This window comes from Saccoglossus kowalevskii, chromosome 11 (assembly GCF_978046115.1).
Source record: "Saccoglossus kowalevskii chromosome 11, keSacKowa6.1, whole genome shotgun sequence".
In the NCBI taxonomy this organism is placed as follows: Eukaryota; Metazoa; Hemichordata; class Enteropneusta; family Harrimaniidae; genus Saccoglossus; species Saccoglossus kowalevskii.
In genome coordinates this window covers 12,720,908-12,737,893 of record NC_140651.1, presented here as the reverse complement: position 1 = coordinate 12,737,893, position 16,986 = coordinate 12,720,908, and the positions used below count along the sequence as shown (strand labels likewise).

The window sequence follows — 16,986 nt, the reverse complement described above, 5'->3', positions numbered from 1 at the left end:
AAATGTGTCTCTTCGTGTATTAATAACATGGCAAAATGTAATTTGTGTTTTTATTACTATATTTAAAACTCCGAATGACACTATCACGTGACAGGGGCGTATGCCGACAGTATCTAGACTTGTCCCTCTCTTGGAGTCAGTCAAATGCGAAAATGGATAGTCCTTCACAGTCCCAATTTTTCTTTCATGAATATTGTGTGGATGCTACGAATAGTTTCAACACCAATTTATATCAATTTATAAGCTTGAAGATTTAAACAATTTTCAAGGATTCTTTTTATGTTTTAGAATGTGTTCCCCGTTTGTGTAACAAAATAGCCTCTGCTTACGGCAGTTGTTTATTCTGCGTGGAGCAAGTTGATTGATTCATACTACATTTGTAGACTGAAGACTTAAACCATTTTACGGACTGAAGACTGAAGAAGTAGACCCATTTACAGAATGGAGACTAAAAACACAGGTCACCATAACGTGCTCTGTATTGAAATAGATAAGTTTGTGAGATTACCAATTTATTTGACATTTCTGTTATGTGTGATCTCATCAGAAATGTAGATTTCGAGAGATATTATTTCGGCTAGACCCAATAAACATTGTTATGCGCTTTGTGACCAACTTTCTCAAAACAATACGAGTAAAATTATACAGACTGTGATATCGCTGTACTCTTATAATGTAATAAAGTTACCGTTTTTGAATATTAAGGAGGCTGTATTTATTGTTAGGAATTGGGAATTGTTTGTTGCATTTACAGGCAAGTTTGTGAAATTGCTTGTAGAAATTAAGTGCCGTGGAATTAAAGAAGACACTTGGTTCTATCAGGGGTAAATTCTCTTTCTCTCGGGGTTCTCCACACTGTCAGGGGGGGAAACTCGTCTCGTCTCTCTATCTCGTCCCCTTGAGGTACGGGATCGTGAAAGTCACTTATACTTTACAGTCAAATAAGGCACACACAACGAAATACGTTTCAACTCTCGTCTTAGTCGGTCAATCGAGCACTCTACCAGACACAGCGCCCTGGGGAAAAGTCCCCAAGACTCTCACAAGGCTGAACCAAGACTCGCCCAAGACTGGACTGCCTCAAGGCTCGCCCCTGGACTCTCTCGGACTCCGTCTGTCGTGGAGTATTCGCCAAGACCAACTCAAACTCTCTTTATTCATTTTCAAAACTCTAACCAATTACAAAACAGTAAAAAGACTCTAAGGCGTAACCTTCAATCATAAAGCCAATCACACTAAGTACTGAATACGTCATATCTTTTGATTAATCGTTCACTACATTAATAACTATGAATGTCAGAATAGCGACGGTATCTTGTAATTAGTTCCAAATCACTGAGCCAAGTTCCGTCCAAAACTTCAAATAGACCTAAACGATGACAGACATAACACAGCAATTCGCTAATAATCAGCTAATTAAGTCGGTCAACAGATACGCGAAAACAAATTCATGACAGTTCCCCCGTTTGTGTAACAAAATAGCTTTCGCTTACGGCAGTTATTCTGCGTGGAGCAACTTGATTGATTCAAACTAGACTTAAAATTCGAACAAATCGGGGCCACATAAAGGAGTAGGCCGTCAGGGCTGGACTGAGACCTCCCGGACCGACTTGAAACTCAAACTCCGTGAGGGAAGATTGACCAGGGAATTGTATTCACATCTGAGAGCCAATTGTCTTTACTGGTAGATGCACTGCAAGTATCTGTGGAAGTCTTTGGATTCATCAGAACTGTTGCTACATGTATTGCAGTGTGTTGGGCGACTACTAGAATCCTTAAAGGGCAGCAGTCGTCGTGCCGCGTCCTGTTCAATATGGGACTCATAGCGATGTGTACAACGCGTGTAAAATACATTGTTTATTTTCATGAAATTCGAACACGCGCTGCACTACGACCACCGCGCTTTAACCTAGTTTTAGTGACAGGGGAATCGCACAAGTGAAATCTCAGTGGTACATTTATCCCAGGACACCCCAGCGTTTTCACAAAAATCATGTGATGATTTTTTTAATTTAAAAAATACCAAGCTTTGGCAGAACGTTTAATGGAGGACAACCTGGAATTTGCCAGTCAGATGTACACATTGTTTCCGGGCATTTAACCCAATACATAGGGCCAACAAAATTATCAAACTATTTTGTTTACGAAGTATCAATTATTCGGTATTGTAGCCGTCACAAAATACATCTTACGAAAAATACTCAACTAAAAATGTTTGCGGGAATGCACGTTAAAGCATTATTTCATGAAAAATAAAAGTGTTCATCCGAACAACCACATGTTCCTATCTCACAAGTGATTTTCACCATCTGTAACCGAATAAATCAATAAAAATTGTTTAACCACAGAAATCAACAAATGGTAAATGGCTAATTTTTGTGCGAAAAGTAGTTCGGTCTCTAGTTTTTTTTTTTTTTTTTTTTTTTGAACAGCATGATATAAAACCTTGAGGTAAAAGTAAAGGAAGTCTTATCACTTATAGTGGTACCATTCCATACTTACTTTAAATACCCATGTATGAAAACACAATGTAACACAAATAAGAATACGTTTATATTAAGTTTATTATTTCATTCGAGTTACTTTCACATTCGCGAAAACTATTACATTACACGTTCACTGGGGATCCAACACCACCGGCATTCAAAGAAGTTTTTGGTAACGTCATCATAAAAGTGAAATCAGAAGTGTAACAGTTTTCGTTGAAGATGAAAATTAACCACTGTATATCGTTATTTGCAAGTCATTGCAATTATTTCAGATATATATATATATGTAAGCAAAAGTAAAAATGGAAACATGAAACACAAATCAATGTAAGCTGTATGTATAAAATGATTGTCCTCGGATCAAATTAGTCATCTTTTGAAGTTGAGATTAAAGAAGATTTTCAATGTCCTTGACTATATTGATGGTCTCAAAACGGCGACTATATCTCTTGATTGGGTTTCCTTTTCTGTCAATTAAGAACTTCTCGAAATTCCACGATACGTCGGTTCTTCTTACAGGGCTCCAAATGATGGCACCTGGATTTGATATCAGAGATTCGCTGTCATCACTTGGAGCTGGTAGATGAGACTTCAGATAGCGAAATACTGGATGGGTGCCTTCTCCATTCACTAACACTTTAGAAAACAATGGAAAGTTTGGTACGAACCCACCACCAGGGCGGACGTACTTGAGGATGTTCAAGATCTCCTCTTGCTTGCCGTTTTCCTGAAATGAAGTAAACAAATTTAAGATTACAATTGTTATATATCCACGCTTGGCAAACGTAGGTGAATGTAACAACATATATCTGTGGTTAAATCAATTTCTGACCAAGCCGATTTGTATCGTTGCCAACAAAAGTATTACCGACATAGTGAGAGGCGGTTGTCGTTGCGCCGGCATTTGCAAAATTTGTGTTGTAAAATATCGATTTCCCATAGTAAAATGTGCTTTCCCGATCGCAATCATGAATAAGTGCTCGACTTATGCGCAATTTGCACTAAATACCGACTCTGACTCCTTATTCGTCGGATGATGGTGATTTTGACTGTTGCGCACACCAAGTAGTACAAAGTGAGAGGTTACCCAGCTTTAATTAGGTAATTTTTTGTTGGCGTTTGGAAGGTATCAAAGGAGTTGGCGGCGGTAATTAATGCAAGTGGCGCCCAGAGCAAAACTCGTACTCGTGATTTCATTAAAAATGTGCATTGGATTATGGGAAAATAAATGTTTATCCACACAAATGTCGCACGTGCGCGGCGCGACGACTACCATCCTCTAACTGGCGGTTGGGGCAGTTTGGGGTTTAAATAAAAAAAGGTTGATTTGTGTGTGGGGGGGAGGGGGAGTTAGGAAAGAGTTCCTTTTGTTCCCCCTCATCCCTAACCCTACACTTCAACATTCCTATTTAATTGTACATGTCCCTCCTAAGGACATCGATAGTTATCTAGAGGGGGCATATACAAATGAATTGGGTAACTGGGAGTGAGTGTTAGAGTTAGGGTTAGGAGTACAAAAGGAACTCTTGCCAATTAATCGTCGGCAATATTATCTTACTACTTCGATTTGGCTGCAATCAAATCTCTCAAGTCTGGGAATAGTAACCGTAACCGCGCGATTCGGACGATGCGTCAACAGCGATAATTGCATAATTATTTGTTTCTTTGGCAATATATGGAATTGCGTGGTCTACTTTATTTCTCAGTATACAAGTAATGCTTCTTTTTTTGGTACTTATTTCTAAGCGATCACAGAGACAGAAAATCGGATATTGATTACACACACTTTCACGTCTCTGAATTGGTGCTCCTGTTCGTTATGCTCGGTAATTTTTACCCGACAGATTACATCAACTTCCTCACCACGGGTTTAAAGCGCGGTAGTCGTCGCGCTGCGCATGTGCCACATTTGTGTTGATAAACATTGATTTTCCCACAACCCAATGCGCTCTTCAAATGGAAATCACAAGTATGAGGTTTGACCTGGGCGCGACTTTCACTGATTACCGCCGGTGACTCTTTCGATACCTTCCAATAACATGAAAATTACCCAATTAAAGCTTGGAAACGTCTCAGTTCGTACTCGTTGATTTGCGCAACAGTCAAAGTCGCCATCTTTGTTTATATGAGACCCATATATCTCGCACATGCGCAGCGCGACGACTACCGCGCTTTAAGTAGGTAATAATGGACGACGCATTTCCCATCTTCATGTGATAACAGAGATAAACGAGAATGTGGGACAAACAGTGCAGTATACGTGGAGAGGTGGCTTGAGAGGAAAGAAATCAACAGTGTAATAAACATGCAACGTAAAAGAATCATGATAGGATTGTTGCTCGAATCTCGGTCCCTTGCAAACGTGCGAGTCACGCACAATCACGCGTTTATGTTGGTTCAATGATCCCACTCACTGTCCTGTTATCGACTGATAAAAGGGCTGCACGTGAGACCGATCTACAAACGGCAGCGCAGAGTTATTTATAATATCCAGTACCAAACACCTAGCTTGCCGCTTATAGCTTCTAAATACGTGCTGGTCTGGCTCAAGAAAATGCATTTTGCGAAAAAACACTAGTATTCCGGTTAATGCAAACAAAATAAAAATATAAATGTTAAGTTTCCTACCTGGTGACCAAACTGGTTGCAGGGAAATCCCAACACTTGCAGCTTATCGCCAAATTTGGCGACCAGCTCATTCAGTTGGGTATAGTCCCTGACGGTCGTGCCTCAGAGGGACGCCACGTTTTCAATCAGAACGACTTTGTGTTTGTAGCTAGAAAAGTTGATCTCTTCGCCGGTCAGGGACTTAGCAGTCAAGTCGTAGAACGAATTTGCGATAGGTGGTTCCATTTCTGAGGAGTCTTGCGAGAAACTCCGATTGAGGTCAGACTTTCGGTGGTACCGGTGTATATTCATCGCTGCTACCTGTAGAGTTACGCCGTGAAAGCTAAAGCTGGTGCGACTACAGGCTGCCGTTAACTGGCGGCATATAAAGAACATCTCGACGACCAGGTGTTTTTGTACCGTGAGTGTACTGTATATTAGCCGTGTACAAGAAACACAAGTATGTCGCGGCGTGTGAAATATCAGAATAATGGGTCAACAAGCGTTTCCCATCGTCACGTGACAGGTCATGACGTCACAGTACTCGTGGAAACGAGTTCACAAGAGTTCGCCTGTGAGACCGAAGGTGAATTTTTTTTTTTTTTTTTATTTAAAATGAATTTATTTGTATCAAAAATATGACGAAACGCAATTAGTGCGTTTTATTACACGTACTATATTAAACTTCCGGGTGATAAGGGCTGGACCATTTGTAATCATGGGGGTGGTCATGAACATTTTAGGAAAAACAAATTGCAAACTTACATTTGCTAGAAAAAAAACAAAACAATGTGTGTTTTACAACATATAATCACCAAAATGCCAAAGAAATAATGTAAATGTTTACGAACATTTTTTTATTTATTATTCCATAAAAGTAGAGTTAATACACATACACAGTTACGTAACCAGTGAGTATAATGAAATGTTCCATTCTCTAACAGATAATGCATTGCCTGACACGTTCACAATGTTATGGGATATCTCAAACAACTGAGGTCGCATGACTACCCTAAAATGAATAGGACACAAAATAGGTCTATTCCATGACTATAGAGTCTGCATTTTTAAAAATGATTAAAAATTAAAGTAATATATACAAGCATTCTGAGCACAGTCACATGGAATAACGACAATTCATAAATTAAAAATAAATAAAAATAAATTATATAACGTGTAAAGTAAAATAAAATGAAATAGTAACTGTTAATTGTGTTAGTGACTGTACCATTTAAAAACAACAAAATTAAATTGAATGTTTGGGGAGAATTCAGCATGTTAAAAATATGATATTATTCAAAATTACACATTATCCAGCTTTTGTTCAGTCAAAGCAAAAACTCCACATTATACAAAATTGTATAATCCACACTTACACCAGTTTGACATTTTGAATCAAATAGTAGACCAAAATATAAGTGCGTTATTCATGCTAAGTTTAGATGAAATCAGCCCAGGCACGGCATGAAAAACATGGCGGACGAAAGTGTGATACAAAATACACTAGTTTCTGGGGATAATAATGAAAAAAATATTTGCTTCTGTACCAAATTTAAATCAAAATAGAGTACATCAGTAAACCGCCGTCAGTCATTATCAATGCCAAGTTTAATTGAATCGGTCAAACTTTGGTGTTTTTGTAGAATTAATACTTCAGAAAACTTAATTACTTTGTCAAACACCAAGCTGATTGTTTTTTTTTTTAATTTTTATGCTGTTAATTAAAAGAACAATCTAAATATTAGAACAATTCGACAATGGTGCAACTAATATGCCAGTTGTGTCACCAAGTTGCATTGATGTTGTCATGACGATGACATGGGGCGACGCCCTTAGCCGTGGAGTCCACATGCCGTCATGACAACTCATGCAAAGTATTAGAACTATTGGTTGAACGATTAACACTGTCGATTTTAAAAATGAGGGGTTCTAGCGTAATAGGAGGGAAGAGGACCGGGGGATTATGGCGACGATTGAAGTTGTAATAAATATCTGGCTGTACTGATGTTCTTATGACTGAATGGTGCGTATAAGTGTTGAGCGATCCTAGAGTACCACTCGCTGCCTTGCGAGTTACCCATTCCCCGTTACAACCACTTGCCATTACGAACTAAAGACTGAAAAATAAATATAAATCTCAATGTTTTTGACATAATTGTAATGTGTGAACGCACCAAACATGTAGTTTCCGACGGGATTATTGCATATTTAAACACTTAGTTAGTATTTTGGCTAGAACAGGTTATTTGCATATTGTCTTGTCTCTAGCGATCGCGAAAGTATTTCAAATCAGTGATGTGAAAATAATATGCAAAATATATGTGATAAAAATATGATGTATTTGATGCATTGTACTGCATGTGTTTCTTTCTTATAAATGTTTTATTATTTTGTAATTGTTGTTATCGTCAGTACGTACAGTTTTTCTGTAAGTTTATCATTGTTTAATGCAACGAACATCGATATATGATATATATACTACCCAGTGATATATATTCAAGTTATTTTTTGGAAGATACTTTGATCATACATGCTACACCCAACATAACAGCTTGATCGGTTAAAACACGTGACTACGTGACTGATCAAAATTATATTATTTTTAATTATTATTTAAAAAATGTTGAGTTGATGGGTTAAAGCACCGATACGAATAAAAATGTCCCAAATTGTGGTAATTCCTGCCAGAAAGCGAGGCTAAACCACGGGAATGATAAACAATATTTTATTTTTCTCATAAAAAACTTTGGCGATACAATGTACAAAATATCAAGTTGATCAGTTAAAGCACTCGGAAGAAACAAATGCCCCAGATTAGTGTCACTTTCTAAGAAAATCCAAAATGGCAGCAATATCACGTGACTGATCAAACTATGTTATTTTTTCCTATGGTCATACATGTTATATACGACATATCAAGTTGATTCACGAGAAACAAATCTCAAAACTTTTGGTAAGTTTTGTCAAAAGATGACAGCAAAATAACGTGACTAACTTATTAAATTATTTTTTTTTCCGGAGGAGGTTAGTTGAGAGATGCAACACGGCAAATTGTGAAGAAATAGAATAACAGAGGCTGCAGTTATAAATAACTGTTTAATAAAAATGAATAATAAAAACATTTTATACCAAAGTAAATTTAAATTCATGTAAATTAAAATATATCTGTAATCATTAAACAAGGGGACTGTCTGAAATAAGCCGAGAACCATACTATGATTTTTGATTGAGATGACAATCTCCCTTTTTAAATTGTCATCCAACCAAATGATTTTAAACGCTCCTCGTATGACGAAGTGGTTTAACTTCTAACCACATATATCTTGGTACTTACAGAAAAGGTTTTAGCACGTATGAACAATAACGCCGCCTTTAAAGCCCGCCCACAATGTCAGACTTGCTCTTTGATTCCATTTATTCCAAGTATTTTAATGAAACATGACGGCCGATAACAACAACGCCGACTCAGTTTAGTCGTTACACACGTCTTCATATTAGTCTTTATGGACACAGGGCCACGTGTGAACACGATATTAGTGTCTTTGATAAAACATCATTCAGTATTTGCTTCTACTAAAAGATGTGGCACTATTTTTGAAATTTCAATCGCGTAGGATGTGAATAATGCTAATTGGAAATGTACGTTGTCATACATTTGTTTCAAATGAGCAAGAATCGTATTTATTTGGCTGTTCTATTTACTGTACACACTCCTATATTCACGGTATTTATATGGGATCTATATATGTAAGGCTATGCATGCTGTTCCTTGAACTCAATAATCAATCACATTTGTTTTACAGTTTCATTGTAAGTTTGATGATATATTTCACAAGTTTAAAAAATCAATTCAAATGTTGCATGAAAATTTCATTTGAGTATTGTTCTGTGATAATACGCGCTTAGCTAATTTAATTTACGGAAAGAGGAAGAGAGGGAGAAAGTTAGTCGCATTGTTATGACAATGAAATTTATCACTGAACAACACAACAGAGACAAATACGCTTAGCATCATACTCTCAATTTCCATAAATGCCTGTTCTCGTATTTTGCTGATATTTCTGACTGCTAATTTGATGTGATCTGATAGAGTTGTCTTCTCAGTTGTTAACCTGTTTTCAAGTGAAATGATCACATTCTCTGGACTGACACTTTTGTTGCCTTTACTTCGTGCTCCATTATTATAATCAGTGTATTCCAATTTGTCATTTATACGGCCATTATAATCTGAAACAGCGACCTCAGCGATGATCGTTGCCATACTAATCGTGGACTTTGTACCCAAAACACCCATTGATCACAGTATATATTGATTGCCCAAATTTTGGCTGCAATGTTGTATGAAGCTGACTTGTGTAGACTTCGGACTCTAGCAAAAGCGCGTACTGACCATAGTATGAGCAATCATAGTTGTAAATTTCCAATGCATACGACACATAACTCAAACATGTCAATTTCAACTGCACCATCTTTGCTAGATACTGAGTATGTTGCATGATTCCTGATTCCTGACAAAGGCATTTTTTGATAACTCATTGATAAGTTTGAATACTGGATTTTTGGTCTGTCTTCTCGATCAGTGTAGTTTTACTTTGTCATCTGTTTTTTTTTGGGGGGGTGCCTCGTGCTTTTTTGCATACTATTAGGGGAAAGGTAATCTCTTGATCATAAACTGATACTCACATGACCTGATTTTACTGACAAACTCTAGACCTCATTTTCGTTCTGAGGAGGGAGGAGGGACCATTGAATGCCCTTGTCCTAAATATTTGGTATAAACAAATTAACACATTTTTTGTTTAAAAAATGCCACTTAATTACTGGTTATAATCATTAGCATCCGTCTTTATGTAATCTTTTTACCATAGAAATCAACATACGATAAAAGAATCAAAATGCGCCTTTTTCATAGTCTTTTTTTTATCTAGGACCAAACAAAACATGCTCAAAAGGCGTTAGACTCGTAGCAACATGCACAAAATTGTTTGTTTACATGAAACCGTCCTTTAAGATCAAGGAAATCTTGTAATCCGTCTAACCCCACCCAAATACATTTACCTTAAATGCCAATATATGAAAACACAAGTATAAATAAGTGTATATTAATTTTATTATTTCATTTCTCGAGTTACTTCCACGTTCATACAAAAAACTATGACATTGCAAGTGCGTTTACTGGGGATCCGACACCACCGGCATTGGGAAGTTTACGATGACGTCATCATAAAAGTAAAACCATCAATGTAACAGTTTTTTTCGAAGATGAAAATTAACCACTGTTTATCACTATTGCAGTTCATTAGAGTAAAACGAGTAATTTGCAATTATTCCAGATGTGTATGTGGGTAAATAATTTGTGAATACAATTTTTGGGCTCGAATACAATCAGTCTGATGAAGGTATAAACTATGGTCGCTTTTAATGTACGATCATTGGTTTATCGGATTCGGTGAAAATGCCTCTGTAAATGCAGATCGCGTTCAAATCTCACAGGAAGAGCAGCAAATCAGAGCGTGTTTGTAGTCCACTTACTAGAATATCAATTGTTTTAGTAAGACGCGCTCTAATCGGTTGACAAATCCCGTCAGAGGAGTGCTGCCAAACGTGATTTACATGGGTAGTTGTACAAATGAAGTTAGAGTGTAACCTAGCAGCCATCAACTAGTGATCGCAGATTGAAAGCAACCAGAGCCTCTACCTACATCAATATTTAATCAAATTATAATCATATTAATCATCTTTTGAATTTGAAGTTGAGGTTAAAGAAGATTTTCGATGTCTTTGGCTATGTTGATGGTCTCAAAATGGCGACTATATCTCTTGATTGGGTTTCCTTTACTGTCGATTAAGAACTTCTCAAAATTCCACGATAGGTCGGTTCTTCTTACAGGGCTCCAGATGATGGCACGTGGGTCGGCCATAAGAGATTCGCTGTCATCACTTGGGGTCGGTAGATGAGACTTCAGATAGCGAAATACTGGATGGGTGTCTTTTCCATTCACTAACACTTTAGAAAACAATGGAAAGTTTGGCACGAAACCATCTCCAGGCCGGACGTACTTAAGGCTGTTTAGGATCTCCTCTTCCGTGGCATTTTCCTGAAAAAAAGTTAAATTATTAAATAATATAAATTAATATAGCTGCATCAATTTTATGGTGCAACAAAAACTGTCGACAAATTCCGCGTGAAGAGACAAATTTAAGTAAAATTATGTCTATCCACATCTAAATCACGTATGAATATATTAGCTTCTAAACCAATTTCATAAAATATTAACAAATTTAAAACCTACGTTCCAAAAAAATTTAACGTTTGAAAACCCACTTCAAAATTGTACAAGATAATATGCCCACACCAACAGTCAGTAATCATAGGTGGAACCGACTGTTGCACCACGCTACGAGTTCAGCATTGTATATAGCTACATGTAATTATTTTAGGCAAACAGTGTCATTCCAACGCAAATCAAGTTTCGCCCCTACGAGTACCTACTTGATATAAGTCAACTCTACTCTGACTAATGACTAATTTTAAACATTATCTATTCAAATTGTGTCACGCTTTGTCCGTCGCATTTCGAACAATGGCGCCCAATGTTGTAATAATACTACATCAAATATTAAAATGTTTGTAACTTGGACAAGTTAATGTCTTACACGTGTAAACAACACGAATATGAATGTTAGGTTTCCTACCTGGTGACCAAACTGGTTGCAGGGAAATCCCAACACTTGCAGCTTATCGCCAAATTTGGCGACCAGCTGATTGAGTTGGGTGAAATCCCTGACGGTCGTGCCTCAGAGGGACGCCACGTTTTCAATCAGAACGACTTTGTTTTTGTAGCTAGAAAAGTTGACCTCTTCGCCGGTCAGAGACTTAGCAGTCAAGTCGTAGAACGAATTCACGACAGGTGGTTCTACATCTGAAACGTCTTGCGAAATACTCCGATTGAGGTCAGACTTGCGGTGATACCGGTGTATATTCATCGCTGCTACCTGTAGAGTTATGCTGTGAGAGCTAAAGCTGATACCGTGACGACTACAGGCTGCTGTTAACTGGCGGCATATACAGAAATCTAGACAACCGTTTTATTGTACCTTGAGCACAGAATAAACACGCTGTAACGACTGTATGTTAGTACTAGTAAAGATCAAAGGTCATGTTATCTGATAAAATGGGCGTTGATCACAATCACGCTATAGGTTACTCAGGTCATTGTAGAGCGCGTAACTGTGGGCGAGATTGTATATTTCTCAATTCATTTCAATAACACGATGGTTTGTAATTTGTGGTTTATAAAGTGATAACTACAGCCTGTTGGTTTATACACGTAAAATCAACAACCACACTGTCAATCCTCGGGGGCGGACATCCGGGCATTTTCACCGCCTGGCAACCCGCGGCGGTGAAAACAAAGGCCCAAAACTCGCAGAAAACGGTACTTTGGGGGTGATTGTTGAGACTCCTCTGACCAGTGCAACAAGATTAGCCCTACGTGTGTAACATATATAAAGTTGATTGTTCGGGATTACTTCAAAGTTGAGTTTGTGTTGTTTTCTCGAATTTTCACCGGCTCGACCAGTGTTCCACAGCAGCGCGCACAGAGCCCATGGTACAGTGGTGCGCGTCTTAGCAACGTGGAACGTCTGTGACGTAGCTCCGCCCCCGAGGATAGAAGAGATAATTATGTGCCCCGGGTGCATACCTATATCACAACATGCCAGGAGTGAAAATGCCTTTTTAGGGACTATTATTTTGGGTGTTTGTTGTAGTATGAGATGTTGTTTGTGAATTTTAAAGATTGCGTAGTTTTTTTTTTGATTTCCTTCACTGTAATTTACTACACCAGAATCGACTCAATTAATATCACAGTTCCTTGGCGTAGATTAAAATAGCTAATAGTAGTATGAGATATTTTGTGTCATCAACTCGTTAACAATACAATATACAGTTCGACTGGATATCTACAGTGTATTGTGGCATAGCATTTTGAAACATCGAAATATCGTCCTGACTCCGGAAGTAGCGTTATATCATATCAGTGACGTCCTATCACCGTATATACACCCTTGACAATTACTAGTAGTTACCATATATCCTATCAAGATATCAGTAATTGATAAATGACATATACAAGTTCACATCAAGATATTGGTTGGCCGCCATTCGTCACCTAGCTTGTTTCCGAAGTGCGCCATCTACGCTTAGGGCCTCTAACACGCGTTTTCAACTGGGTTTTCCAGTTCAAAAGCGTGAACATAAATCGCATAAAGCGAATCGACTCACAACACCCATACATAGAACCCAATATCATAACAAATTATAATATACAATCGGAAAGATATGATTTAGATACACGTGCTCGTTACCTAAGTATCACATTTCGTACAATCGACATGATGGATTTAAAACTCAAAATTACACGTGAATAATAATTTCCACATACAACTGATACTCACTGACACTTGCTTGGTCACCTTTTGCCATGGAGCAAATAGAAGATGAATATTTGATTGTGAATATTTCTATATATCTATTATTTTAAGTTGCAAAAAAAAAAAAAAAAAAAAAAAAAGATTTCTGAACTCTTTTGGCCGCTATTTACCACGGATTTCATTTTGAAGAGCCAATGACACGATTACACAATCAGTGGTTAGTATGAAAAAGCGTTGATTGAACAGGAAGTTCCTCTGTGACAACTTGACATGGGAGTTGACTACGGAAAAACGATATTGTAAAAATAAATCCATTTCTCTCACCGGTAAAAAGGGACCGACACTCCATATAAAAATGTCGATAAAACCATTACTCATCAAAGCAAGTTTGAAATGACATGATTTTATAGAGAGTATATTGATTACGATACAGATCGACAATTCAGAACTCATTTATATATTGTTCAACTTACGTACGTTATTAATCGTTACTTTTGACATCTGACGTATTTGAAAATCATGAAGCAGATATCATTAGTGTCGACGGTGTTATCGCATTAGTATATTTCAATAATTGTAGTAGATCAATACAGTAGAGTAATTCGCTGTATAAAATAAAAAAAATCACTGAATCCTTCAACCCAAAATTTTATTTTACATATAGTATATATACTCAAAATACATTCATTCATTCGACAACACACGAATTAGATTACGATAAGATTTATCTAATAATTAAGAAATATGTTATTTTGAGTTATAAACTGCCAATTATTTAACTGACCCAAGGAGATGGCTGACAGAACATGGAATGAAACTTACTGGATGAAATGTTGTGTAAGGCTATTTCACTCATATTAGTTGCAGCTTACGAGGGGCGTTCAATAAGTAATCCCCCTGACCCATTTCCCATAGGAGTTTAATGAAACTTGGCAAGGTTGTTAGTCTTTCTCTACATAGAAACCACCCAGAGTTATGCATTTCTCCCATCGTTTGATGCAGCTCTGGACACCGTTTTTGTAGAATACCCCAGGTTGGTCCTCCAACCACGTCATAACTTCAGAAATCAAGGCTGCGCATATGGGAAACGCTTTCCTTTCAAAAACAACTTCATGGCTGGGAAGAGATGAAAGTCAGAGGGTGCAAGGTCAGGAGAGTAAGGGGGATGGGGGAGGATTTTATAGCCACACGCCCACGCTTCCGATCTGGCGACATGCGAGTTGTGGACCGGGGTGTAGTCCTGCAGGAGGAGGATACCTTTGCTTATCTTGCCCCGCCTCTTGATTTTGATAGCTTCCTTTAATTTCATCAAAAGTGAAGCGTAATAGGCTACTGTAATTGTGGCATCTTTTGCCAGGAAATCTGTCATCACTACTCCGTTCTGGTCTCAGAAGACTGTGAGCATGGCCTTGTCAGCGGAGGGCTGCATCCTTGCCTTCTCAATGTACATGCGTCCATTGGGCGAGTTATTGCGACGTCACGGCGTAAAATATCATTTTTACGCCGATGACACACAGATTTATTTATCGGTTTCTGAAGATGATCAAATTCGCGCCCGGGTGATACTTCAGACATGTATTCAAGACGTTAGCGATTGGATGTCTTGTAATTTCCTACTTTTGAATGTGTCGAAAACTGAATTTGTGTGCATGTCGTCTCGGAGATTCTCACAAGACTCGTGTCCTTTGTCTAGTATCGCAATTGGTGAAGAATTGGTTAGTGCTTCGTCAAGTGCTAGAAACTTAGGTGTCTTGTTTGATTCGCAGCTATCTATGGAAACACACATTTCTACTATTTGTAGATCTGGATATTCCCATCTAAGAAATATTAATCGTATTCGTAAATCATTATCCCAATCTGATACTGAAAAGTTGGTACATGCATTCATATCTTCTCGCTTAGACAGCTGTAATTCATTATTGTCTGGTCTCCCTGTAACTAAGATAAAACCTTTTATTCGTGTACAAAATGCAGCAGCCCGCCTTGTCACTCGTGCTCGAAAATATGACCACATTACAGACATTTTTATTAAACTTCATTGGTTACCAGTTGTACAAAGAATCAATTTCAAATTACTTTTACTAGTGTATAAATCTTTGTATGGTTTTGCCCCAAATTATCTATGTGAATTAATCGAATTTTATGTACCTAGTCGTAGTTTAAGATCTGAATCAAAGTTTCTTATTAAAACTCGTCAGGTGTGTAGTAAAAAGTCCAAGGTGTTATTTAAAGACCGTGCTTTTGAAAATTTAGGTCCTAAACTTTTTAATGAATTACCTCTGTCTGTTCGTTCTAGTCCTTCAGTAGACATTTTTAAATCCAGACTGAAAACGCACTTATTTAAATGTGCTTTTAATATTTGACTGATTGTTTATTGTATCAGCGCCTTTGATCTTCATATGTTGGAATTGTTGCGCTTAATTAAATAAAGTTATTATTATTATTATTATTATTATTATTCTTTGAAGGTGGTGAGTCCAAGTGCTTCCAGTGCATTGATTGGGCTTTGGTCTCTGGATCATAATGATGTACGCAAGTTTTCCTGTAATCTTTTGTAATAAACTTTTGAAAAACTTTGACTCATCTTCTTGGCGCATCTCTAAATTCATCCTCGATCACTCAACGCGTTCTGGCGTTCTGGAAAGGTGTGAGCAACCTGGGAATCCATCTGGCAGATCTTATGCATATGCAAATGGTCATGAATGATAGTTTCCACAGACCCTGTACTAATCTTGACCTCTTATGTTATTTGACGAACAGTAATGCGTCGATCTTCCAAAATGGCTGCCTCAACTTGACGGACAGATGCCTCATCAATGGCAGAAGAGCGACGACCAGGTCTAGGAGCTGTTTCCACAGACTTCCGGCCATGTTTGAATTCACGATGCCAGCATTTTACAAGGTCATAAGTTTCTTTCATTTCATCAAAAGTCTCCTTTGGAGTGCGTCCTTTCAAATACAGAAACTGGATCACTATGCGACACTAAACTGGCTCTATTTCACACCTGACTTAGTTCAAACACCTGTAAATCAGAAACCACAACTAGTTCAGAGCTGTTTTTGCAACATAACCTATAAAGATGTAAATCATTACACATGCAAAATTTCATCTAGATAATACAACTGGAAGTGGGTCAGGGGCATTACTTATAGAACGCCCCTCGTATATTTTTTCTGTCTGTTTTCAAAAACAATTTTCAAATTGATTTATCATGTTTCATTGACAACAAGTAACATATCTTCGGAATATATCCTGATTAAAAAGTGCAAACATTTGCAGGAATAATTTGAAATTCAAAATTACAGGAAACACAACTGAATCCGATTCCTGCAGTTCAGAAAATGTACTGCTTAGAAGACCCGCAGTTTAATGCATGTTTAAACCGTAATTAGTTCAGCTGGAAACGAATGATATGGGTGCTACGTTAAGACCAAGACAGAACACTGGTTCATA

At 37.6% G+C, this 16,986-nt stretch overlaps 2 protein-coding genes across 2 annotated transcripts; both read right to left on the bottom strand.

The window, feature by feature from the left end:
• Window positions 1-2,546: 2,546 nt before the first annotated feature.
• LOC100376868 (glutathione peroxidase 2-like) lies at window positions 2,547-5,573 on the bottom strand. The gene is given in 2 exon segments (NM_001184928.1): window positions 2,547-3,216; window positions 5,118-5,573. Coding segments are annotated over 2 exon segments (714 nt in total). The 5' UTR covers window positions 5,493-5,573; the 3' UTR covers window positions 2,547-2,877.
• Window positions 5,574-10,188: 4,615 nt separating this feature from the next.
• On the bottom strand, window positions 10,189-12,214 carry LOC100377019 (glutathione peroxidase 2-like). Its single transcript, NM_001184927.1, is given in 2 exon segments — window positions 10,189-11,194; window positions 11,793-12,214. Coding segments are annotated over 2 exon segments (630 nt in total). The 5' UTR covers window positions 12,084-12,214; the 3' UTR covers window positions 10,189-10,855.
• Window positions 12,215-16,986: the final 4,772 nt, after the last annotated feature.